This window comes from Megalops cyprinoides, chromosome 10, assembly GCF_013368585.1.
Source record: "Megalops cyprinoides isolate fMegCyp1 chromosome 10, fMegCyp1.pri, whole genome shotgun sequence".
Classification (NCBI taxonomy): Eukaryota; Metazoa; Chordata; class Actinopteri; order Elopiformes; family Megalopidae; genus Megalops; species Megalops cyprinoides.
In genome coordinates, this window is record NC_050592.1 from 10,489,969 (window position 1) to 10,517,519 (window position 27,551).

Below are 27,551 nucleotides of genomic sequence, written 5' to 3' on the forward strand. Positions count from 1 at the left end.
TTAGCATATATAGTGCATGTTTTACAATTTAAAATTCTGCACATATTTACAGCAAGTCTAGGACCTAATGTAGTCCATCGAAACAGATAATAGTTTAGATATTAATGTTCTTTAATCAACGTTAAATAGCCAGTAGCGATCCAATATGAGTCTTTTAATATAATTGGTGGCTAGTCTGACTTTTTGGGCTAATATGCCGCTCCGCACGGTAAAGCCTGTGTTTACATTATTAAAATTCCAAAATTCTCCGCTTTTGAAAAGTAGGCACTTTTGGGAAGCGGGTTCTCTATTTCTCAGCTAAGAACAGGAGTGGTCTCCACCCATGTAGAGGTGGAGGGACGAGGGAGGAGGGTGTGTGCATGCAGAAAAAATAAAGATGGAAAAGAGTTTTAAAAAAAAAAGAAAACAGAGACAGAGCGAGCGAATGTGGTTTGGGGTTTTTAAATGCGAACCAGGCGCGCAGTGGATGGAGAGGGAGCGACAGAACATCGAGGGAGAGACTTAGCTACACAGTGGAATAAAAGCACTCTTTCATTTGCCCATGTGTATTTTGGAGTGAGCTTTGGCTGTCCAAGGGGAAAACGCCAGAGACGTGAAAACTAAAGAGGGACATGGATACACGAAAAGAAGAGAGAGTTTAAATGTGAAGCTGCCTTAATATGTAACAATTTAATTAGCATTGAAATTAGCCAAATAATGTCAAAACCTTAGCAAATAAAAAACGTAAATGCAGCTATTTAATATAATGGTAATATCGGAATATAGTGCCAGAGACAAGGAGAGCAAGCATTCTGAAACGTAGTTGGGACAAAATATCGCAATCACAGAGCCGGTATAGCCTTGGTGATAGTATATATTTAGGGAATTCATATGTATTAATTTTCTTTGTAGAGCAGCAATTGCGTAACGGGCTTCGTAAAAACAACAACAGAGTAGATGTAACAGTGAAGCTACAGGCAAGTAATCAAGTTTCCGTTAACCGAAGCAGGTGTAGGCATCGCGTTGGTATTTCAAGTGGAATGCACACCTGGAATTTGGATTGTAAACAAGGTCAAATTTGTATAGGTATGCATGGTAAGCAGGTAAGATCAAAGTTTTTTTGGTTGTGCTAATTAACGTATTAAGTATTGACTTTATAAAAATAATAATTTGAATTAATTGGTATTATTTAAATAGCGGTAAATGTAAAAGCACGTTAATGCTACTAACCTGATCATTAATATTAGGTGTACACTACATTAAACTTTATATTTACTTTCTCTCTCTCGGCTACTGTTTAGATTAAACTGAATCGTTCAGATTTAACGGAACAGAGTAACAGTTAAATCTTGTATCTGTTACACTCACGTACCATAATTGTGTATAACACTGAGTAATTTTTTTTATGAGGATGTGAGGCGGAGAGGTTAATTCTTTATACTAGCAACTGTATAGCTGGAGTGTGCGCGAGTGAGTTATGCCACTGGAAGTGCATTTAAATAGTGCCCAAGGGAATTAGACAAGTAAAAAGCGTGTGTGCTTGCGTGTGTTATGCCGAAAGTACTGCATTTAAACGGATCCCGTGGGAATTAGACAAGTAAAAAATTGTGAGCAAGAAAGAGAAAACCCTTCGTATACATGGAGTTACGCGGATTCCTGTTTCTCTTGAAGTCCATGGTGCTTCTGAAAGGTAAGTTAGTGAGTCCGTTAGACTTACCGCGTACGTATTTAAGTCTCTGAATGTTCATGTGCCTGTTTGTGAATCTCTTATAAACCAGTGTATTGTAAAATTGTACATTTAGATCATGATGCGAATGCGGGGCATGGTAACTGGAATGATAACTGTAACTGGATATATAATAATAATAATAATCTTGTGGAAAACACGTGTTACTGTATAAGATGTCCCGTACCAATTATGGTCTTCCAAACCATCATCATTGGCAGTCTAACGGCCTCTTACTTGCGCAGCTGTTTCCTAATTTTCTGTATCCACTATTGTATGGTTTCTAGCCCATAGACCTTTTCATCACTGTTCATGTTATTTTCATTGTGTGTTTACATTTTCTTTGGAGGTATTACCTGTAAGGCTTTATTTCAGTTTGAGGCTACACCTTACCAAGTTTAGCTGTCTTATCATGTAAAATCAGCAGTTATGTTATCATATGTTTTTATTTCACAGTTCACCTTTTTATGTGACTTAATGTGGTATTTCCGTGAGAACTGCTTTTGGTTCTCAATGGTGCAAACTTTGAGTGCACTTTTGCATCTCTTTCCTCTAAGTTTAGCAATGTTATTTCTACCAGAACAGACTGACTGGCCTGTTTTCATGGTGAGAAAATAGAGAAAGCGCTTTTGTAGAACCAAAAAAGAGACATTGTTCCGTTATTTAATTATTATTTATAGAAAGCTGGACCTACATCTTGGCTAGGCTGGCTGATTGAAAGATATAAGAATCAAGATCTACTACACAGAGGTATCATAGTACAGAATATGTAAATCTGACTTCAATGGCATTGCAGTTTAAGGCATTACAAGCCTTACTAGCTATGGGCCAAAGTACAAGTCACCAGAAGCAGCTGTTATTTGTCTTATGTTCTCCCTTCTTTGCAGTAGTCATTTAACCAAGATGTAATGTATCACCCACACTAAGAAATGTATGGGCATGCATGTAGTTGTTGTGTGTGCACATCTGTGTGTTTTCTGGTTGCAGAAGTGTGTAGGTGTTAGTGTGTTTTGGGGGGTGATGGCTTTCACAGACCTCTGAATGTTATGACCAGCCTTCTGGCTCGAGGCTCTGAAACTCTGCTATGCTTTACTGAAATGCATAACACAGGTGTGTGGATGGAGAGGCAGGGGATTTCTCCCTCTCCCTCTCCCTCTGTCTCTCTCTCTCTCTCTCTCCATCCACCCCCACCCCCCTAGAGAGAGACTAATAAACGTCCAAAACATGATGAAGGGACAGCAAGTGGGAGGAAAGCCTTGTAATTTAATTAAAAGTGAAATTTTTAAAAAGGGTTAGGATAGACACATTCATGGGACGCTGTATTCGATCAGACTGTGTGAGAGAGGGAAAGAGACATTAAAGGAGACATATATGTTACACCATTATGGTACTGCTCTCCATTGTACAAAAATGTACTAGTTTGAAAAGCTTTGGTCAAAGCGGAGTGCATTTGTCATAAAGACTGAGCTCTGGGTGCATTGAGACATCCATATTCTGTGCTGGGGAAAGAACTTAGAAATTTTAAATTAGTTTTATATCCCAACTATCACTGAACTGTATAAATGTTGACAGTTGTCATGACAAGCGCTGGTCTCATTGACTGTGGTGGAGCCAATAAAATCTACTGAGCATTAAAACAAGACGGGGGTGGGACAAGCTGTAAAACAGGCTAGAGACAAGTGTGGGAAAAAACAGAGTTCAGAAAAGACAAAAAAGCCAAGCCAGTGGAAAAACGTATAGAACACAAACATTTAGTAACTTATAGACCACTTAAACAAAGTGCCAAGGCGTATAGAAAAGACACAAAGCCCAAAAAGACAGGGAAAGAGGGAAGTGGAGGTGGGAGAGAGAGGAGACAGTGAGAGAAACAGAGAAAACTCATCAGGATGAATCTCTTCACTCGTTTGGAATCCCCCGCTCTCATACCAACTCTGGTAAAGCGCTAAATAGATTTACAGTCACGAATAAATTTTTTTTTTTTAAAAATCCAACTCCAACATGAAAAGTCAAGTTCTAGTTCAGGTTCCTGGGGTTGACACCATGTAGGAACTGTGTTTTAAGAGACATTTAAGAACCTTTTAATGCTGACAAAACTGCTGAGAAAACAAGCAAAAGTTGCCCAACTGTGACACTCATAGATCTAAGGGCAGAATGACAGCAGAGGCAGTTGGTGGAAGGCAACGGGGCACTGCTGCTGGGCCTGCTAGTCCTACTTCTCTATGTACCACTCAAACTTATATCTTTAAAGATGCTTTACCCTAGTCAAGGGCATGTGCCAAATAAATGAAAAAGGACACAACTCACAAGAATGTCTTAGGTCCCAACTTATAAGCTCTGAGTTAAGTCCCAAGTAAGGATGCTCGGGTCAAGTCACAAGTTGGCCAGTCTTAAGCAAACTTAAGTCTGAAAATCCTAAATCTTAATGTTAGTGTTTCAGCAATCCTAATGCAGTGATCATGTTGAAGTCTATATACTGAATGGACAGTTTATTCATTCAAATTATGATCAAACATCCCTTACAAAGTTTACCTAATGTTTCTTTATGGTAATGGAATCATAAACAGCAAACAAAGTAATTTTGTATATTTTTCCTTTTAAAGAACAGAAGCAAAGAACATCTGTATCATATGTATGTTTTCTTTGCCAAGAACACATTTCATGTACATGCCTGACTAGATGTCATGCACAAGCCATGGAATTCTTCTTTCATGACAGAAACCTGTTTAGTCTGAAACATATTGAGTGAAGTCTACTTGCCTCACAATGACATTTTTATACCTTCATTTAGTTTAAAGTTTGTATACTTTTACACATACATTTGTGGACATGCTGTAATGATGATGGTCATCTTGGTTTTGGTCACCTTTGGGATGGTTTATGGAAACATGTTTTGAGGTGTTCCTAACTTGTAGCAAGTTAGTGCAATATCAAACTATCCATTGTAGCCAGATGAAATGAGTTAGACTTTTGGGGATTGAGGCCAGAATTTCTCAACAGCACTGACAGTTAAAATGAACAATAACCTAATTGTAAAATCCTGTTTCAGTTGATATATAATATTGGTAATACGTTTGACTATTAGTTAGGTGTGTAACAAAGTAACTGCCTAGCTTGTGGACTGGCTATCTAACTAATAAAACAGAAGAAGAAGCAAGTGATTAAAATAGACAGTAAAATCTTTGAATGCAGTGACATCACTAGCATCTGCCACTGCTAGCTCCCACATGTTTCCGCAGAATGTGCCGTGCCGGTGGTGGTCATGGGCACAGCAACCCTCCACAACAAGGCATAGCTTTTAGGAGCATTTAACTCAAACACTCAGATGATTTTAATCAAGTGTCTCGAGTCATAAAGCCTTTAGTGCTATGGCATTTAGTGTTATTGTTTCACGCAGTCATTATGACATTAATGAGATTATGAAAACCATAATTATAGTAATAAATATTATTCTGACAATTAAGGTGTATGTACTTGCTTAGTAGTTTTAGCACCACACAAATGAGGCATCATTCCTTCAAGCTCACTCAGTCTATCTCTCTCTGTGTATAAACGGCAGGTTTGTGTGCTCAAACAGGGCACCACTGTATTCACAGTTATTACAGCCTACACCCTTCCCTCCCTTTCTCCCTCCCTCTCTCCCCTCGTCCCTCTCCCCTCTCCTTTGCTCTTGCCTATCCCTGCCCTTGTTCTTTTTTAACTTTCCCCCTCTCCTTACCCCATTCCGACTCCACTTACCTTTCTATCAGTGCAGTGAACGAATTCCGCGTATATCACGTTTCCAAAATGTTGGGCTTGGCGGTAAGGACTGCGATAACCATTTGCCAAAGTCTGAGCGTGTTTGTGTGTTTTATAATGTGGAATTATGCATTCTGAGTTTAGCTGTGAAATTGGGTGGAAATTATCACATTGTGTGTCTGTTTGGAGAACCTGAATGGGGCCCTCTCTCCCTCTACCTCTGCTTTCAGGGTTGTGTCAGTGCTTCAATATCGATGTGAAAAGGCCCCTTATTTTCACTGGACCCAAAGACGCCTTGTTTGGCTTCTCAGTACTGCAACATGAGGTCGAAGGGGAGAAATTGTGAGTTATCCCACATCCTCACCGTCAAAGTGATGCAACCACATACACAGCGATGAGAAGGAGGTTATTATTTCTGTTTCTTTATTGTGCTAGACCAGAGGTGGCATTAGGTGATGAGCTGCCTGTGTTAATAATCATTCATTCATAGTGGTGGGAATTCATTGTTATTGGTTGCAATAATCCTGCAAGAATTTATATTATTAGATTTATCTTCTTAGATTATACTTCTAAGAGTGAAAGTGAGAGGCAATAGGTGGAGTGATCAAACTAATGCTAATAATAATGTTATTGTTTGACACTGCACCTAGTGCCATTAGTGAATAAGTCACCTTAACAGACATGCAATCCTATTAAAATACTCCTGTAGCTGTGAAAATGGCAGTGACCATGCTAGTTTCTTTAAATATTGATTACAGCAATTTATAATTGGAGGAAATAGGGTCCGATACCATCTCATATTCAACTGATTGATTTGTGAATGAATGTAGGGTCTTATTTTAATCTAACTGATTTTTATAAAAATAATTCCAAATAATGGATTCACATTTTGAAGGTGGCAATATCAGAACATGAGGGGTACGGGTAATGTTCAAGCAATCAATGAAGGCCAGTTAGAAAATTAGAATAAAAAAGCAACGCAAGCAGTGAAGCGGAAACAAGTGAATGCTAGAACTGTAAGTGAATATATCTAGGCAGATTGCTGAATAAATCTAGAGACGTATATGAGGCTGAAGAAATGGCCCTCAGTACCCTGTGGAATATGGATGGGTGTTCCAGCCAGGTGGTGAGAAATATGGGGCTTTTCCTATTCTCCTGTTCAGTAGTTCAGTAAGACAGCTCTCCTTGGCAGCCTCTTGGCAGCTGGAATATGTACACTCAAGTACACATATGTTCACTCAAGGTGTGCTGATTATTGCAGTGATGGTCACCCAACGTGTAAATATGGTGCGTGTCCCTGATCTAGGATGCTGGTTGGAGCTCCCTGGGACGGGCCTCCCAGTAACAGGAAAGGAGACATCTACAAGTGCACTGTGGGAAAGGAGGCTGAGTCCAACTGCACCAGTGTAAACCTGGGTGAGCGAGAGAAAGCTTCCTTGATGAAGAGGAAATGGTTCTTCTGAAAGGACCTGCACCTTTCCGACAAAGTGACGATCTTATTTCTTTTGGAGCAGGGTGTCTGATGTGCAGCTAGCTACAATAGCCATAGTGTCCTGTGTCCTTGAATCACACACTTCTCTTGGTAGAGTACTGAAAATTTTAAAACATTTGCGACCAAAATATGGATGTGGCTTTAATCAAGGTATATTCAATATTAATTTGGTTCAACAACATTTCACTTAGCAAAGCCCCAATGCAAAAGAATCAAGACTGCAAATGAATATACTGCAAAGCTAAAATGTTAAGTTTGCACCTCTGTAATGTCATCACCATCGTTTCATTCCATTCTATTCACACTTGTTATGGCAGCCTGATTGTTAATTGTTGTTAACTGTCAAGTTAGGTTGCAGAGTAGTGTTTTAAATTGGAGGGGGGGGGGGGGAGCTGTGGCGGTAAGGCACTTGTTTTGGTTGCAATGTAACGGAAGCGGATGAGGAGCACTTTCTAACCCTGCCAATGTGTTTCCTTGCTGCCCAGGAGAAACTGCCCTTCAGAACGTTTCCCGGCAGCTGAAGAACTCCCATCTGGGGATGACCCTGAGCCCGGACACACCCGACGGCTTTCTGGTGAGACTGAGACGGGGGACAGAACCGCGCCTTTGCTGCACTTTTACAGAGTCACACTGATGCACACAACATGCCCTCACAACCGTCTCAGAGAGCATTACTGATCTGTTCACTGCAGCCTCAGTGCTGTACTGTTACACGCGCCATGCCGTCACTACAGTCTCAGAGAGTCATACTGATCCATTTAATACTAGACCAGTATATACTAGACATACTAGACCAGTGTAGGACTTTGGTGTCTGTCTTAGAGAAGGGATTAGGAAGCCATTATAACAGCATATATTTTCAGGCACTGTAGTATGGTAAAATCTGTACTCACACAGCGGTAATGATGGTAAACGTGGCATCTTAATTGCACTATTGATAGCGCGTTGTTGAGGATCCTTGGAACCCTCACCGTTCAATAACAGCACCTTTGGATCAATTGTAAGGATGTCAGTGATAAATTATAATGATGCATTGCTTTTTAAAAATGTGCTTGACGTGGTAATGATATGTGCGGATGGGGTCGGCGGTTGTAGCCTACTAAGTTCCTGACAACCGAATGATTCAAACCCAGTTTTGTTTGTCTCAACCTGAATCTGTGTGGTGCAGAAATTCCCAGTCTATGGTCACCTCCCTCACCACGCTCCTTTAGGGAATTCACCCTGTTTGCTGCAGTGGCCTGGGGTTTGTGTGTGTGTGTGTGTGTGTGTGTGTGTGTGTGTGTACGTGTGTGTTTTTGTGGGGGGGTGAAAGAAAGCTGAGTCGAGTGAGCCATGTAAAAGTAGAAGAGGAAGTGAGAATGATGCAGAATAGGTGCATACCCAAAAGAGGAAAATTATTTGTCATTTTCTTTTTTTGTTGGTCTGTGTGAAGATAACTATTCTGCCTCATTCCCACATCCTCTTCCACTTTTACATGGTTCACTTTTACTCAACATCCTTTCACCCAGCACCCCCACCCCCGCACATGTACTCACTCACACATAAACCCCAGGCCACTGCTGTAAACAGGGTGAATATGTGCATACCCCAAAGAGGAAAATGACAAGAGAGATGGAGGAGATGGCAAATGTGTGAAGGAATGAATGGGTGTTGACTCAGAGTCAACGCCCGTCCAGGCTGGTAAGACAGCCTGTGCTGTGGTCTCTGTCTCAGTCTTGTCAGAAATAGCAATCGCCCCATGCAATTAAAATGCTCATGGCTCCCATCACGTCTCAGAGCGTCGCACCTCTCGCTCCGTCCCAGGCTGTGGGAGTGAAAGCGTCCCCCCTCGGCAAGGCGGAGAATGCTTTCGGCCAGATCGCTCCGGGTTTTGTGAAAGCGCACCCGTTCCTGAATGGTTTTGCGGAATTGCTAGGTGGCCGTGCCAGCAGGCAGCCTCCTCCTGGGGGTGCCGAGTCATGTGCAGTTCACCGCTGGCCGGGCCCGAAGGCTCGGCCCCGCGCGGTTGTGGGAGTCGTCCCTCTGAGTGTGTGTGTGTGTGCGCGCGCGACTCTCCCTTGTGGTCAGGGCTATAAGGGGATCGGAATGCAGCTCTGGCCCTTTGTAATGACAGGCCTCGCAAAAGCCAGGGCACCTCTCTCCCTCCTCTCCTCCGGTCCCGCTCGTCCCTTTCTCTCCATCTCTCTTTGTCTCCGCCTGTGTGTCGGATCGGTGCTCCGGCCCATGGTAATGACAGGGCGTGCAAAACCAGGGACTTTTTCTGTCTCTCTCCCTGTCTGTCCCCACCCCCCTTGCTTTTGTCTCTGCGTGTATGAATTTTTGTCTCTCTTTCATCTGTTGGTATGCTTAACTCTACCCCCCCCCCCCTTCTGTTCTTCCCTTTGGTTTAGAACTCAAATAAATAGCACGCTTTGAAGATGTAAATATTTTTATGTGTTTTTTTTTCCCCTCATTTCATTTCAGTTCAGTTTAAATTGCTGCACTGGCATGGGCTCTTCCAGCCCTGCAAAAGCATTTATGTCAGTTGCCAGCATTTGTCAACAATTGTCAACTCTCTGTCTTCCCACCCCCCATTATATCTTTTTCCATTACCTCCCCTCTCTACCCCCCCCCCCCTTCCTCCCTCTCCCCTTCCTCTGCCCTCACTCTCTCCCTCTCCCTCTCCCCTTGCCTGGGTTCACTTTACATCAGTGATGTTTATTGGTATGGCCAGCTCCAGTATTGCCTAGTAGCAGTAGCAATGCCCCCCTTTTCTGCCTCCCCCCCCAGGCATGTGCCCCACTGTGGTCACAGGAGTGTGGGACCTCAGTGTTCAGCACGGGCATCTGCACCTCCGTCAGTGACAACTTTGAGCCTCGAGAGACCATTGCACCGACAGCGCAAAGTATGGCAAGTCTGGTTACACATCAACACTGCTCCATACAAGTCAATCCAAAGCACCAAGTACTATAACACACAACTTCCGCATGCCTTTGTTGAATGTAATCTAGTCCTGTGTCTGTGTGTGTCTGTGTGTACTAGGGTGCTCTACCTTCATGGACATAGTGATTGTGCTGGATGGTTCTAACAGTATCTACCCTTGGTATGAGGTGCAAAACTTCCTCAGCAACATCCTCAGCAAGTTCCACATCAGTCCTGAGCAAATGCAGGTAAGTACGGCGTGTGTGTGTGTGTGTATGTGTGTGTAAATGCGTGTGTGTATGTCTGCAAGTGTCTGTGTATTTATGTCTGTGTTTCTGTATGACTTTGTGTGTGTGTGTGTGTCCATGTTTCGTCATGATTTGCTGTCATGTTTGTGTCTGTTTGTCTGTGCAAAAAATTATTTTAGTCACAGAAACCTGGAGATTAGATGTCATTTCAATGATGGCTCTTGTGCATGTTTGTGCGTTTCATGTAACACTAACCAAGCTCCGCAGCCAAAACTGCGCTGTTGAACAGCAGTAGTCATGGAAATAATGTTAAAATGAATGACAATATTAATGAGTTGGGACATGAATCAAGGTTGAAGTTCAGTGTGGTAAGAGACGGGGGAAGAGGGGGTAAGGAGTGGAGTACAGGAGGCGAGGCAAGGAGGAAATTCCTCTGGTTTTTGGACAGATTCTAAATTTCCCAGAAAGATCCATTTTAGTAGGAATGGAGGGCAAGGAGCTGGTAGTTAACCCTCTGCTCTGCTCAGGGACAGAAAAAAGCAGGGTGCACACAGGCAATGATGGGTTAAACACACCAAATTTAAATGTTTAATCTTGTTTACTTGAGCAGTGTATAATGTGTACAACTAAAAAAGGTGTTGTTTGGTGTTATTGTGTTGTTGTGTAAACAAGTATGTATATCAGTCTGTAATTATGCATGATGTCACATTACGTAATTTTGGAAATCTAAAGTTGGTTGTTCATATCAGTGTGTAATTGAGCACATTAAGGTGTAGTTGTGCTTATCAGAGTGCTATTGTGTGATTGTGTGTTACGTCTGTCTATGAGGTGTAAGGTTGTGAATAACGTAATGTACATTGATATGTTCCTTTTCTAATTTTCAGTGTAGATTTGTAGAACCCGGTGTGGTTGTTTAGAAGGATGTGTAAATGTGTAGTTGTGTTGATTTGTATAGCTGCATGAATCATTGTATAGTGTGTAACTCTGATTGTGGCTGTGTGCTGTGTAGGTGGGGGTACTACAGTATGGAGAGGTGTCAGTGCATGAGTGGTCTCTGAGGGACTATCAGACAACAGAGGAAGTGGTCGAAGCTGCCAAGAACATCAGCCGACAGGAGGGGCGAGAGACACGCACAGCATATGCCATCCACATGGGCTGGTCAGTGTTGCTCATTCAGCTCATTCTCTCTTTCTCTCTCTCTCTCTTTCTCCCTCTCCCTCTGTCTGTCTCCAGTTGTTCACTTCTTTCATAGACTTCACAGAATCACTGATGTCACAGTGAGGATTGTAGAGGCGCAAGCGCCAGACTGTACTACAGGCCACATGTTCAGTTTTCCAACCTCTATCATTTAAACAGCCGAACCATGTATGAGATGGTGTATCATTTCTTCCATAAGAAAGAGAAAACAGACTCACAATGTAAGGAACATCAGAGTGGTGCAACAAGAAATTGTTGGATTTCTTTGAATTTGCTGTCTCTGCAAATGGGATCAGGAGTGGAACAGTACCTCAGTGTATAAGTTAAACTTGTGGGACACAGTAAGAGGTCATGGCATGATATTTAATCCCTGACGTATGTGACAAAATCATTTCATTTATGTTTTTAAAGGTGTGTAGGCTGGATACACGATACTTAAAATTACATTTTTCACATGCGATTTCTCTTTTACTTAATTCCACTTTTATTAAAATCATACAAATGCCACGTGCCGAAGGTGCCGAAGGACTTTTCTCGCTGTTAAAATACACCCTGAAAATTATCCCAGAAATTGGGGTGATTATATGAGCCCTGTTTTACCACACAGTTTAAAATGCCACTTGGGAGAGATAGTTTGTGAATAGATATGGAACTCTTTCTAAATTACCTTATTGTTACTATACTAATTATTATTCTAAATTACTTTAATTACTGATGTAAAACCATGCAGTTTACCTTTCCCATGGCATCATTACCATGTCTTTGTGTTTTCCAGTTTTTTTCTGTCCACTTGGTGTTGTTCATTCTTCTGGTTTCCCATGTCTCTCCTCTTCTCTCTCTATTACCTCCACTGACAAAGAGACAGAGAAACACCATTAGATGAAACGATAATAGTTTTGGTTTAAGGAAGGAAGGAGAAAGGGTTACAATAACATTGATATTAGCGGTACTTTGATGCCTAGAAGGAGCTGTTTCAGCAGTGCTGCAGGTGTGGTCAGTGGTGCTGCTGAGGGCAGCTTCCACTCCTACAGCTGTACAAACACTCACTCACACACATATACATGTACACACACAGACTCACTCAAATACACATACACACACACACACACACACACACACACACACACAAATACTGTCTCACACGCACTCATTCACACTCTCACTCACTCAAGCACAAACACAGAGACACTCACATTCACACACAAACCCCGTCACACAGGCACACTCAAACACACATACATGCACACACATTCACACGCATGGTTCAGAACCCGAGTCTCTGGTCCTGTATGCGGTGTGTTGTGTGAATGTATCAGTGAATGATAAGGAACACTTTCTTCTTCACTTTCTTCTGCCTGGAATCAATGTGTGAGAACAGCCCTGTAAAACTTCATTACCTGTCATTAGCCCCCTTACTTTACCACATCGCCCCTTTACTTCAACTCCATAAAAACAAGCATAAATAAACCCAGCCCTCACAATTAGCTCTGCTTACTTTCCCTCTATCGCACTCTCTCCTGCCCCGCTCTTATTTATTCACCTCACCCCCCATGCCTCTCAAATTCACAGCAAGCCATACCTCCTTAGCCCCCCTTTCTTTCTTTACTTTCCCAGTTAATCCCCAAATTGATTTTTGTTTCGAACCCTTCCTTCTCACCACCGTTGCTTAAACTTTCAGGTCTTCACTCTATCTGACTGCGCTTTCACTAAATCAAACCTATCTTTACCTTCTCCCCTCTGTGTCTCCAGCCATCTTCTTTCCTTTCTCCTCTTCCTTCCTCCTTTCTCATTTTTACATTATGTCCTTTTGCCCCCTTCCCCTACCCCCTTCCCTCCCAGTCTTAACCCCCCTTTTCCCCCTTTTTCTCCCCTCACCCCCTGTCTCCGCCGGCTGCATGTGTAATTAGCAGACTGGATGAGGAAATGCTTGTTTTTAAATCCGAGTTTCTTGCGGGAAACCGCAGTGTTATATTTAGCCCGTAGCTGGAAAGTCGCCTGAAAATGATGGAGCTGACTGACTTGACTCTGCTACTCAACTTTCAGACCGACTCATTTGAAAGCAGGTTACAGTCTGACAACAGGGTGGGGCTGTGTATGTGCCATTTGTGGGTCTTTGGGGTTTGCATGTCTCAGTATGTGTGTGTGTATCTATCTGTGACAGACATTGTGAGAAGGGAAGTTTAGATTTTCACACACACCTGCATGCTACTTATACAACAATCAAGTTTATGAGCTGCATATGTATGTGGCTCTAGGTCTCTGGGTCTGTCTCTGTGCTGTATCCCTTTTGTGACCACCACTCACTCACTGTCTATATGTGGCTCTGTTTTCTGTGTCTCTGAGTATTCTCTCTGTGTCTCTGTGTTTCTAAGCCCTTTCCTTTGCTGAGTCTCTGAGACTCTGCTTCTCTCCTATGTCTGTGTCTGTCTGAACCTATTTCTCCCCTGTGTGTCTGACTCTGTTTTACCCTTGTGTTTCTGTGCCTGATTCTGGCTCTCCCCCTGTGTGTCTGACCCTATTTCTCCCCTGTGTCTCGGTCCGACAGACTGACAGACCCTATCTCTCCCCTGTGTCTTCCTCTGTTTCTCCCATGTGTCTCTGTGTTTAGCCCTGTGTCACCCCATGTCTGACCGCATTTCACCCTTGTGTCTGTGTGTCTGACTGTCCTGTCTCTCTGTGTGTCTTAGCCTGTTTATCCCCCTCTGTCTCTGCTTGTATGACCCCCATTTCCTTCTCTTTATCTCTGGCTACTGTATCTTTCTGGGGAATTAGTGGTATTATAGCTATATAGTCATGTCATTTTATGGTACAGTGGATGGAAACAAAAGGTTTTTGCTTTGCTTTGGTAAAAGGCAAAAACCATGTTTGCTTCATTTGTTACCTATTTAGCTACAGCATATACTGTACTGGCTGTCCATTAATAGCTGTTTGACTTTAAATGGATAGATAAGGACGAAATTGCAGGAGATGATGATCTGTATCTTCATGCTCTGTAGCCCAAAAGTCTGCCTTAGAAAGCTGTACCTGAACGGGCTTGCTTTAAGCCATGCTTCAATGTAGGTAAAGGAAACACACATTTTTGAGCCGGCCACGCTAAGATGTGACCAGACTCAGTCTAATGAAAGTGAGGTATTGAAGGCAAGAATGCGTGTCCCTGAACTCTACTACTTTGACTTCTCTCTCTCTCTCTTTTTGTCTCTCCGTCTCCAGCACAGAGGCGTTCAGTCCTGAGAGGGGTGCGAGGGAGGGGGCCACCAAGGTCATGATCGTGGTGACGGACGGAGAGTCACATGACGGGGAGGAGCTTCCGGACGCGCTAGCTGAGTGCGAGAAACGCAACATCACCCGATATGCCATCGCTGTGAGTGTGCACTGCTCCTCCTACACCACAGGACACAGGCCTACACCATTCACACACAACTCTCCTACTACACAACAGCACACAACTGTACACCAGTAATACACAATAACCCAGTCACAAAGCGGCAAACTAGTGTACAACACTGATATAAAACACCCTACATATACAACAGCACATGATTGTCCCAATGACATGCAACATCTCAGGTGCACAACAGTGCACAAATCTACAACACTAACACACAACTCCTCATCCAAAATGACAACATTGTAAAACTGATAAAAAAACCTTCATCATCCCTTTCACTGTAAATTTCTAGTTTTCATTCTTTTGTTCATTTTCTCAATATGTCTTTCATGTCCAAGATTTTTTTTTTCACGTGTGTTTCTGTTACATCAGGTTATGCTATGTTTTGTGAAAGTTCAGTGAGATGGATTTATAGGTCCAGGTTATAGGTCCACCAGAGATGTGCTGAAATCTCAGTCTTTCATTTTCACACCTGCCTCAACTACCACTTTCAAATGCAGAATGCCGCTAACCAGTCCTGTTGAAACCCACATAAAAAGAGTCTTTAAAAAGCCTAAATCTGCCCCTGCACCAATCCCATTGTTGTTCCCGCTCATCCCTGTTATTTGTGGTCACCAGAATTATGTGACCCTTAAACTGGTGTGTGTCCTCAGCATACCCTACCCACGCTGCTTTGCTCATTGTAATCTCCCCCCACAATAGCTGGTGTTAGTGTATTGACCAGCGAGGGAAATGCCTTGTCTCTTGCATGTTTGAACAGTCAGTTGTGTGCTGTATGTATATCCAGCTTCATTTGATCCATTTTGTCTGCTGAGAGTTTCTGCTGAATGACAAAATGTGAATGATAAATATGAGTAAGAAAAAAAAATCAGGTCCTCAAAGTTCAGTATCAATAATGTATGTTATTCTGTGGATAGAACACAATTGCACACACCTTAAATTTGTTTTCTGACTCTCTTGTGAACCCCTTGCCCCTCACCCTCATTTCTAATATGTTCAATAACCCAACTTTCCCTCTCACTTTCCCTCTCGCAAACCTTGTGATTACTGCTCTTGCTACTGACGGCCCCCAAATCCCCCTCATTTATACCCTCCAATGCTCCCTCCAATGTGTGTCATTCACCTGCATTGATCCCAAATAAACCCCCCTTCTCCCACCAAACTTCCCTCCCATGTATGTATTCCCCTTGCCCCTTTCAAACTCCTCCCCGTCCTCCACCGCTCCCCCCCAGTGGCCCCTGTCCTGTCTGTGGACAGAAGGGGATGCACGGCTCTACCGCCTGTGGCCCTCCCTCAAATTTGGGACTAGAGACCATGACGAAACCAGAACAGAGAGCTCACCCCAGAGCCCCGGGCCCCACCAGAGCCAGAGGAATGAGAGAGACGGGGAGGAGGAAGAGAGGAGAAGAGATGGAGGGAGGATGGCTTTGGTAGACTCGCTGTCCTCAGCAGAGGAGGCCCCCTGCATGGTATGGTGGTGGTGTGGGGCTGGAGGAAGTGATGTCATGGAGAAGGGGATGCCAGTTTGAAAGAAGAGAAGAGGGGGCTTGGATGTGAGGAAGGCTTCCTGTACAAACCAAACATCCAAGACACAAAATCATTTTATCTGTTTTAATGTTTCTTCCTTGCCTTGGCAATTACACTTACAGCTTTTTGTTTTTTTTTTTTTTTGTTCTAATTCTCTACTTTTTCCTTCATCTAAAATCTTTAGGGAGATGTTTAGAAAAAAAGATCTTGGGGCGGATGTTTGGGCTTTGGTAGTTACTATGTATTTGTTTGTTTGAATGCAAAAATTGGCAAAGGTGCAGTGAAAATCTCAGGTGGATTCAGAGGGGATAGGAAGTGTGTCCAAACATGTGTCCAGTACATGAAGTTGCTGAACCATCAGAATAGACCTTTGTCTCATAGCCAGAGATCAGTGGTGGGAGGAGGTGCTGAAAGGTCATTTGAACTTAATGTGGACATGTTTTTATGTTTCGTTGCTTTTTATACTAGCAGTATCGTTCTCCCTTAAGAAACAGACAGAAAAATAACACTCAAGGGAGAGTGAAGAAACTACCTCACAAAAATAAAAGCAGGAATCACGTGGTCCGACGAGGATGGCTTTGTGTTTTATGCATCAATGTGCAAAGTCAGAGAAGTTTTACAGCTATCCTGGGGGTGGTGGAGGTAGACGAGGGAGCGAGGCTCTACCTTTTCCAGCGAGGAAAGTTAACATTACTGTTTATTTTCGGTACCTCAAAAGCACTTTCTCCACCAAAAATGGAAGCTGGCAGGTCAAATGAAATTCTGAAGTTTTTAAGGGTGTCTTCATATGCATAATTATATGTTGGCTCCCACTCTGTTTCTCAAGACAAAAGATACACTGCTTTTAGTTGGCAACCACAGTAAAAGGAGCGTGAGAATAAAGAGATGTTATTGAGATGAAATGAGATGTTATTTTTTCTCAATAATTTGCCTTTATATATAGTGTGGGTTTTGGGCCTCTAATGTCTCTCATCCTGTCCTGCTAAATATCAGGGGATATTGACCTCGTTCTCTCTGACAATGTAGAGATTTTTTCAGTTTTGTTGTTTTTTTTTCCCCCCCAAAATTCATCCAGACTGGGTGGCTTTTCAGCACATATTTACAGAGGTCCCTTCTGTCTTTGTACTTGTTCATTTTTTTCAGGTGTCTTGGGAGAGGCCTCTTCTTACATTACAGAATTCTTTCCACTATACTCCCACGAGTGGGTTGTGAAAAAGTTTTTATTTTGCCTTCGTCTTTGTCCTTTATGGAGGTGTTGTTGGCCTGCTTACTCTGTCCTTCTAACTATGTGGAGGCGTTGTTGTTCTATTCTCCCTTTTGCTGAAGGTTCTGGGTCACTACATCCGGAGGCAGCAGGATCCAGAGACCTTCATCAACGAGATCAAGTACATTGCCAGCGACCCAGACGAGAAGTACTTTTTCAATGTGACCGATGAGGCGGCACTCAACGACATTGTGGATGCGCTAGGGGACCGGATCTTCACCCTGGAGGGTGAGGGCAGGAGGGGAGGGAGGAAGGAAGGAAGGAATAGTGCCAAGCTAACTCTGAGGAGGGAGAGGGAGGAAGGGAGGGAAGAATTTCATTATCTTAATTCTACAAGGAGAGATTGAGGAAGGGAGGGAGGCTCAGTGTAAAGTGAAGAGAGAATAAAAAGAAGGATGGGGTGGAGGTATGGTGGTAAATGTGACATCAGCATTTTCTGAGAAATATGATGCCCACTTCAGACTTGGTACACACAAGGCACTGCATCTTTACAGCTTAAGAGTCATGAATAATGCTGTGAATTCTTTTAACCCTACACAAACCTTCAGTAGTAATATAACTCTGAATTAGCACGGTGTGCTGTTACAAATTGAACTGACCTGAGTTGTGCAGAGCAGAAAGATGAACATGAGGCAGGAAGGGAAATAAGGACAGAGGCGGAAGTGAGTGATGTTAAAAATGAGGTTTCTGCATCATGACAGGGACGCTGGGCTACAATCAGAGCTCCTTCGAGATGGAGATGTCACAGATTGGGTTTTCTACACATGTTTTGGATGTGAGTCTGGCCTCCACACACACACTCCCTGCCCCATCTCTCCCTGCCTGTGCCACGTCTCCTTTTCAGCATGGATGTTTTTTCAGTATCTCACATTTTGTCCTTCTTCCTGGTTTGGTCTCTTGGCTACATTTTTGGATAATTGAGCTGCATGGAATTTGATTCAAAGTTTTAAGTCTAATTGCACAAATGCCTGCATTCAGCCTTACTCTCTGCCTCTGTCTCACTGTATGTTGGGTTTTAGGATGGTATCCTGTTTGGGATGGTGGGGGCGTATGACTGGGAAGGAGGGGTGCTGAAGGAGAGCAGCCAGGGGCGCATTATGCCCCCACGAGAGGCTTTTGAGAAGGAATTCCCCCTGGAGCTAAAGAATCATGCTGCTTACCTAGGTATGGCTGTCTCCTCTGCACTGTTAAATGCACCTTGGGAAATTACACTCTTACTTTTATATTGACACTGTTTCCCTAAGTGTGACAGCCTTTAAATCTCTCTCTATCCTAACACATTTACCTGTACAATATTAAACTGTCCCTCATCATCTTACACACTTTATACCTTCAGCCCTGTAATCCCTCAGACCTACCTTAGTTACAATACAATTGCACGCAATTACACGCATATCCATATTTATATATGTGTATGTGTGTGTTTGTTGTTGATTCTCTGTGGTGGTACTGAGTCATTGTGTGCTTATGTGGTGTTACCTCTGTTGTGGTAGGGAGTGTGTGTGTGTGTGTGTGTGTTGTTGACTCTTTGTGATGGTGGGGCATCACTGTATGTTTGTGTGGTTGCGTGTAACTCTTGTGGTAGTGATTGTATGTGTGTGTGTGTCTGTAATGGTAGTATTTCTGTGTGCATTTTGTTGACTCTGTGGTGAGGTGACAGTGAGTCACTGTGTATGTGCTGCAGGTTACACGGTGTCCTCAGTAGTAGTACGGAATGGGAAGAGGCTTTATATCGCTGGAGCGCCAAGGTTCAAACACAAGGGCAAAGTGATCCTGTTTGACCTCAAATCCAATGGAGACGTTACCATCTCACAGGCTCTGAACGGGGAGCAGGTACTGTATGTCTCTCCTTCTCTAATTAGACCCGTCTCTCTTTCCGTCTGTCACAGTCTCTCCGTAATTATCAGGTTAGAAGTGATTGTGTGCCATCCTCTTCTCTGTTACTTGTCTTTTGGAAACTCCAGCACAGTGGCATTCTGTGACTGATGCTGTGCTGTGCTGTTTATTTCTTTCCAATTCCATTATCAGCACTGATATGTACAGTGGTGCCGTGTCTTCACCATGTTATTTCCATGCTTCTCCTTCGCAGATTGGCTCCTATTTCGGTAGTGAGGTGTGTGGCGTGGACGTGGACCAAGACGGGATCACTGACGTTCTGCTGGTGGCCGCGCCCATGTTCCTCGGGGCTGGCAACAAGGAGGCTGGGAGGGTCTACATGTACACTTTGAACAAGGTGAGAAGAGGAGGTGGGCAGGGGGGAGGAAGGAGAAAAGACAGGGAGTGACATCCAGAGTGTTTATCTGTGCACTGTCCAAGAGGGAAGAAGGATATTTAATGCCTTTACCTTTGATTGGTGTTGCATTTGTGACAAACCCTCAACTGTCCATTCGCTGATGTGGGAATCAATTCCTGCCAAATACATTACATTACATTACATTCATTCAGCAGACGCTCTCACCCAGAGCAACTGCCAGCACGAAAGAACAGTGGTGTATCCATTCAAGTTGAATGAGCAACAGTGTCAGGCCAGGCTAACAACACTCACAGACCAGTGAGTGTGAGCACAACACTATTCAGGCCCTTCCGCAAATTAACTTGTGTATTCTGACTAGACAAGGGCAATGAAGTACCCTCCCCCTAAAACAGTCTGACCTGCCCGCCTCTCTCTCCACCTCTCTCAGGTGCTCTTCACTGCTAACGGAACCCTGCAGTCACAGCGAAAGGCCCAGGATGCTAGGTTTGGCTACGCCATGGCAGCCACTCCAGACCTCAACCACGACGGATACGCCGACCTGCTGGTGGGTGCGCCACTGGAGGACGGTCACCGGGGGGCACTGTATGTCTACCACGGAGAGGGGACCAACATCATCCCTCAGTTCAAACAGGTACCTTGGAGTATGTCTGCCTGGGTTCGGTTATTCATCATGATTATTCACTCCACAACAATTCAGCTCTTTACTCTTTGTTGAAATGGTGACTATGTGTCAATGTCACTGAAAGGGAAAAGGACAGTGTGTGCATCTGTTATATCTCTACCAGAAACTGGTAGATTGCGTGCAAGCTCTGAATGAAGATAAAGGCTGTTATGGTTCTTCTTTCTTTTTGTCCTCTTCTAGTTTTTGTTTGCAATTTGTACAATTCCACGACTCTTTGCCTTCCTTCCCCTGTCCCATGTCTCCTCTCTACTGGTACCCCCACCCCCTTCTGTCTCTCTCTGCAGCGTATCTCAGGACAGGCTCTGTCCCCTGGCCTGCAGTATTTCGGGCGCAGTGTGAGTGCCCGGCTGGACCTGGATGGGGACAAGCTGCTGGACCTGGCTGTGGGGGCACACGGCAATGCAGTGCTGCTCAGGTACCATCACTTGCATGTCTGGGCCTCTGGAGCTCAGCCCTAACCCCAGAGAGCTACAGTCTAGCCAATTTTCCAACTCACTTCAAATGGTCCTTAAATTGCTTAATTTAAGGCAGCAATTAGCAGAATAATCGAAGTAATTGCTCAGCTGGAGAAATCTCCTGGACTGTAGCCTCTCCCTTGTTGTGGGTGTTTTGCCTTTATATGGGTTTTTGAAAATTGGTCTGTTTTGTCAGTGTTTCAAGACAAGATGGTGACTTTTTTCATTTTGCTGTGCTCTCTGCCTTACTCATAACAAGCCCCTTTCCCATTCTTTTCTTTCTTCCTCTGTGTCCATCCTTATCTGGCCTTCCCTCTGCCAGCTCTCGCAGTATTGTCCAGATTAACGTCAGCCTGAGTTTCCAGCCCCATTCCATCAATGTGATCCATAAGAACTGTCAGAGAGGGACACGGGACTCCGCCTGCCTCAATGCCACTGCCTGCTTCCTGGCCTTCTCCCGTTCCCCGGGCGCCCATGGGACTGAATTCGGTAAGGGCCCTCACAGGTCCTGTCCTAACTGTGTGTCCACCTGCCTGTGGATTGGTGGCTTTGAATCCTGCTTATTTACCCACCACGGAGTCCATGCAGTTGGTCACATGAATATCTGTATGTGGTCATACGGTACAAAGTCAAACTTTGACATTGCTTTGACACACTCAGGATTAATTGAAAGCTGACAGATTTTCTTGTATCATTATTACTTTTGCTGAATTTCTCCCACCCCCACGTGTCTGCCACACACTGCCCCCGCACCTCTGTGACGTGTCTTTGCTGTGTGTGTTGCTCAGAGCTGCAGGTGGGGGCCATGCTGGACGACAGGAAGCTGTCGGCGCGGGCGCTCTTCGACAACAACTCCCAGCGGCAGACGCTGGTCGGGGCACGAGTGCGGGTCGGGGAGCTGGTCTGCCTCGCTCTGCCCTTCCATGTGTTTGTGAGTTGGCAAGCCACACACACACACACACACACACACATACATGCAGTTTCTACACTGTAGAAATGACAGGAAAACACTATGGCACTCTGGTAACACATCTTTTCTGTACTCTGTATTCTTTGAGCCTGCATTCAGTTGATAAAAACAAAAAGATGATGTTGTTTCATTGAGTAAAACTAGAACTTGCGGACTGTGCACACTTTAATAGTTCTAGAAAACATACAGCATTGATTGTAGGTATGATAGGTTTTACTGTGTGTGCAACTGGATGTAAGACATTTTTGCTCTCGCCGGCAGGACACAGCAGACTACATCAGGCCCATTGGCTTCTCACTCCGCTTCAAGATCAATGATACAGAGAGCGGGCCTGTGCTGGATGAGGGATGGCCCACCACCATCAAGAAGTTTGTGCGTTGAGTTTCAAATATATACATTCACACGCAATCATTATGTCCCGAGAACACATAATTAAGCTCTTTAGTAGAGTGAGCACCTGATTCGTAATTGAACAGAGTCAGTTAGACTGGTGTTGACTATTGCTGTTCTCCCAGTCTCACTGACTATCTCTGTCTCTCCAGATCCCTTTCTTTAAGGACTGTGGTGAGGATGACGTGTGTGTGACCGACCTTGTGCTTCAGGCACGCATGGACGTCTCTGGGACAAGGTGCACAGCTGAAATAACACTTCCTGCATTCTCTTTGTGTGGATGTCCAGAGCAACATGGTCACCACAAGACAACACCCCCATGACCTCATAATCATTTCACCTACTGTCCAGTTGACCAGACTCATTTAACCATTGTGATTCCATCTGAGGCCCACTTGGTAGAACCACTGATTTGAATGTAATTCCCATATTCTGCAATGCACACACACAGAAGGATACTGCCTGACCGTGTTTTATGTGAACTACAGTTGTAATAACATTGCTGCTCATTACCCTGACAGACAGGATCCCTACGTGATCCGCAGCCCTCGCCGGCGTTTGGCAGTGGAGGTGCAGCTGCAGAACCGCCTGGAGAACGCCTACAACACCAGCCTGACCCTGCAGTACTCCCGCAACCTGCACTTCTCCAGCCTCAGCATCCGGGTACTGATCTCACCGCTCTGACTGCTGTCACTGTAACAGCGGCTACTGCCCTCACCACTGTCACTGTAACAGCAACTACTGCCCTCACCACTGCTACTGTAACAGCGGCTACTGCCCTCACCACTGTTACTGTAACAACGGCTACTGCCCTCACCACTGTTACTGTAACAACAGCTACTGCCCTCATCTCTGTTACTGTAACAGTGGGTAATGCTGACACCGCTGTCATTATAACAGTGGCTACTTCTCTCACCACTGTTACTGTAACAGCTACTTCTCCTACTACTGTTACTGTAACAATGGCTGCTGCTATCATTGCAATTATTGTAAAAGCTGCTACTGCTCTCACTGCTTGTGCTATATTGCAGCCTTCTATGCTATGATTGCTGTTGATGTAACACCACCACTGCTCTCATTACTTTTACTGTAACAGCTACTACTATTCTTAACTGCTGGTACTGTAACAGCTATTGCTGTTCTGTAACAACCTTAATGCTGTTACTCTTATGACTACTGCTTCCATCATGCCATCTGCTTTTGCCATGCCATGACTGTAACATCTGTTATTCGTCTCATTTCTGTGACTGTAAAAGCTGTTAGCGCTTTTACTTTTGCGACTGCTAATAGTGGTGTCACAAAACTGCTGCTCACACCCGTTATGACAGTGTCAGCTTGTTGAAGCCTTGTCTTCTCTCTTTGAATAGAAGGAAGTTGACCTCCCCTCCTTCTCTCTCTCTGCAGGAAGACTCCCAGTTTAAGATCGAGTGTACTGCCCTCGGTGCCAACAGCCACTCCTGTAACGTCAGTTACCCTGTCTTCCGCTCCCAATCCAAGGTCTGCTACTCCCTGTTCTTAGTGTTTGATATTGTTTTCATTCTTGACTGAAGGGATGGGCTTGTGAGACATGTCTGTTTTGTCAGGTGAACTTCATGCTGGAGTTTGAGTTCAGTTGCACCTCCCTTCATAACAAGGTTCAGATGAAGCTCACAGCTGCCAGGTAGCACACCCTTCCTTCTCCACACACACAGGAATGTAATATTAATGTAATATACACAGATATACAGTGTACACATAGACAAAATCACACATAGATACAACTCACATAGAAGCACTATCAACATACAAACCACTCACTTAAACAAAATGTTCCCGCAGAAACAATTCACTTAAACACAACAAAAAACATATACAGCTCACTTAAACAACATAATCGTGGCCTGAAATTCAGTCAAACCACAGATCTGTTTGTCCACCACTTTCCGTGGCTCATTAAAAACTGTTGCTTTTTGTTACTACAAAAATTACTGACCCACGTCAGAAATATTGTGTAATTTAAAAAATAACACTGCTCTAATATACTATATATAGTTCCATTTTATGCTTAGGTGAAATGCCATCTATAGAACAACATACACACAGCACAGACACAACACATGTAAATAGGACATGAACACAAGACACAAGACTCATGCTGGTCTATCTGTGTATGTTTTGTCTGTGCATGTTGTAGTGACAGCGTGGAGAGGGAGGAGACGTTACAGGACAACACCGTTCAGCTGCACAGTGCCGTACAGTACGAGCCTGATCTGTTCATCACCAGGTCAGAGACTGCTCAATCTCTCTGTCACCTCCACTCACCTGCAGTCCTTGCCTGTGTTTTTTTGTATTTTCCCCTCCATATCTACCTTTGTCTGCTCTTCCCACTCTTACCCTCTTATCTTTCCTTTTTTTCCCTCCTTAGTGACTCCAATTTGAACCGGTATGAGGTCCACCCGACCCGCACGGCGTCTGAAGGAACCGGGCCTGAGTTCCACACCAACTTCAGGGTACTCACCACTCTGTGTTGAGTGTCCAACCCTCATAGAGTCCCTTACATACAACTAGTGAATGCTTTTGCTGTGCTCCAGCATTGTGAGGGGGTCTGTCATGTGGTCAGATGAGTGATTGTTGTGAAGTCGCTGTATTAATGACCAGCCTGTGTGTTTGTATTTGCAGCTGCAGAACCTGGGCTGCTACTCGGTTACCAACCTGGAGCTGAGGATCCACCTGCCTGCTGTGGCATCCGGAGACAGAGTCTTCATGCTAGTCGCCGATGCCAGCTCACACAACGTGCGTGCTGCTGTAGTGTGTGTGTGCGTGTGTGAGTGTGTGTGTGTGTGTGTGTATGCTGTGAGGCTGTGTCTGCCACAGTGTGCCCCAGTTCATGCCAGGCAGAGAAGAATCAGCAAACCTTTGACATCTATTGTGTCTGGACGGTGTTTGAGTTGATTTGATTTATTATCATTTGTTGAGAAATTCTTAAGAGACCAGGGCATACAGACACTTGGCATGGTTTGTGGGCCCGCATCTCTGGGAAGGCACAGCTGCAGTGCTGACAGGCAGGATGTGAATCAGCCCGGATGGGTTGCGGTCCAGTGAACTGGGATGTGGCATTGTGTGTGTCGCTCTGTAGGCATCAGGAGTGAACTGCAGTGTGCAGAGTGACCTGCCCCAGCTGAAGGACAGGCAGAGGGATGTGCGTCCACTTCACCCCGAGGACATGCAGCAGATGGATCAGCTGGTGAGATAAACAGAAGTAGAGAAAGACGCAAATACTGCCCATACACAGTCAACAGTCACAAAATTAACATTCCCAGAGCCAAACATGCACACGCAAACATATACTCTCTCTGTATAATGAGAAAGAGAGGGAGAGGGAGAGAGAGAGAGTGAGAGCTTGTGCAAACAAATGTGATATCCATTAGATAGCTTTTCAGAAGTTCAGAAGGCCCTAAGGGATGCAGATTTCAGGAAGGCATGCAGAGGTGGTATTATATTTCATAATATTTCCCAGACTGAAATTACCAGACCTTGCTCATCAGCAGTTGCAAACAGGGTATAGTCCTTTCCCGACTGGTTACGTCAGTTGGGATGCGTGCGATGTGTCTCTCCTTGCAGAACTGCAGCAGGGCATGGTGCGTGGAGGTGCTGTGTCACATTCAGCAGCTGCACCGGGGAGAGGCAGCCCTGATACGCATTACTCGGAGGGTCCAGGACAACTTCTTCAGACAGGTGAGAGTACAGGAGAGTACAGGGCAACACTTATAGCTACGGACAAAAAAAGTGCAGAAACAGACTCTGTTCAAGGGCTGGAACTACGCTGATGGATCCCTTATTAATGGCTTCTGCCTGTCTCCTAAGCTACTATGGTTAGTTTGGGGAGTCACTCAGCCAAGTCTGTTATTGAGTGACAGATGATACAGTTTCTAAAGTTGTTTCTAGGGCCCCCGCCAAAAGTGTACTTAGAGCTGGTGACTCATACAACACAAAATTTCTGCCAGTATATTAATACAAAATAAAGCTGCTGCAGTGTTGCAGCGGTGGTGTGGTGCCCATACATTATGGCCCAATCAGTGTTGTACAACATAAAGCCTTGTTTACCATAACCTGTGTTGAGTAACTGTGTTGTGCCATCTCTGTCAGGCCAAGTTCAGAGCAGTTAGGATTGTGAGCACCTACAGTCTTGGCGTGCAGGAGTCCAGCCTGATCACACTAGGCAACAGCGCCATCTGGAGGGAGGTGAGAGAGCTGCCTGCTTGCATGTGGATACGCATGCAAATACGTGCACATTTCTGTGGCAATCGTGTAGACATGAGGTGCAGGCTCTCTTGAGCCTCACCTCCTGATGGGACGGAGGTGTAAACAGCTATGCAAAGGGCTTGTTGAGGGTTAGGTATTTATGTCCCTCTCGGTAAGAGGCTCTCACGGTCTCTCTCCTCCTCCCCGAGCGCAGACGGTGTTGGAGGTGCTGAAGGGCCGCTCCATCCCCATCTCTCTGTGGATCCTCATTGGCAGCATCATCGGGGGGCTGCTGTTGCTTGCACTCATCATCTTCATTCTGTGGAAGGTACTGTGCGGTGTTGTGGTACTGCGGTTTAGTGGCAAGGGAACTCTGGATAAGAGGCAGAGTCTGGATAAGAGCCTCTGGATAAGGCAAGCCTCTCTGGATGAGAGCGTCTGCTAAATGAATGTAATGTAATGAAATGGGCCTGTAACCAACTGAGCCAGTTAAAAAATGAAACTTAAAAAGGGCTTATTTCATTCTGCCTAAAGACAGACACACACTATGTATACTGAGATCTGAGCACAGATGCATATACTGACACTGTATATACTGACACTTATTGTTCCAAGGATCACTTGGTAGTATTATGTCTTCATAAAGACATTACAAAGGGTATGCATAAATAAACACACTATCTCAAAAAATTTAAATGGAGGGTGAAATTAGATAAAAAGAAAAAAATGGATAGAATGAATAGATTAATAGATGTAAATGTAACGTAAATGAAACGGGGGTTGGGACACAAATCAAACAAAATTATTTCACACAACCAACCACTCCATCTGGCATCATTGTGGAGTAACTCTGTCCATACTAGTATGGATGGATGGATGGATACTTCTGGAGTTTGCTTTCTGCATCAATGGATTGATAACGTGACACTTTGTCCTCCCTCCCAGCTGGGGTTCTTCACAAGAAAACAGAGGAAGGAGGAAGATGAGCACGCAGAGGACTGAAACAGTATCCATGGTGACCGGTGTCTCCTACCCACCCCACACCTACAGCCTGCACATGCCCCGTACCCTGTCCCCCCCCCCCCCCCCCCCCCCCCAAAATGCACAACCTCACCAGTACAG

The 27,551-nt window shown here is 44.4% G+C and overlaps 1 protein-coding gene across 1 annotated transcript; it reads left to right on the forward strand.

Annotated features, from left to right (window-relative positions):
• The first annotated feature begins 1,490 nt into the window (after window positions 1–1,490).
• Window positions 1,491–27,493, forward strand: itga10 (integrin, alpha 10). Its single transcript, XM_036538926.1, has 30 exons — window positions 1,491–1,669; window positions 5,671–5,782; window positions 6,747–6,856; window positions 7,418–7,506; window positions 9,702–9,816; window positions 9,954–10,081; window positions 11,091–11,239; window positions 14,489–14,639; window positions 17,520–17,685; window positions 18,159–18,232; window positions 18,477–18,621; window positions 19,142–19,290; window positions 19,547–19,690; window positions 20,139–20,342; window positions 20,678–20,808; window positions 21,171–21,337; window positions 21,637–21,779; window positions 22,080–22,190; window positions 22,361–22,446; window positions 22,730–22,871; window positions 23,613–23,705; window positions 23,792–23,868; window positions 24,382–24,471; window positions 24,613–24,697; window positions 24,867–24,980; window positions 25,324–25,431; window positions 25,809–25,922; window positions 26,334–26,429; window positions 26,644–26,757; window positions 27,375–27,493. Exons 1-30 carry the CDS (start codon window positions 1,618–1,620, stop codon window positions 27,429–27,431), a joined length of 3,516 nt encoding a protein of 1,171 aa, XP_036394819.1. The 5' UTR covers window positions 1,491–1,617; the 3' UTR covers window positions 27,432–27,493.
• Window positions 27,494–27,551: the final 58 nt, after the last annotated feature.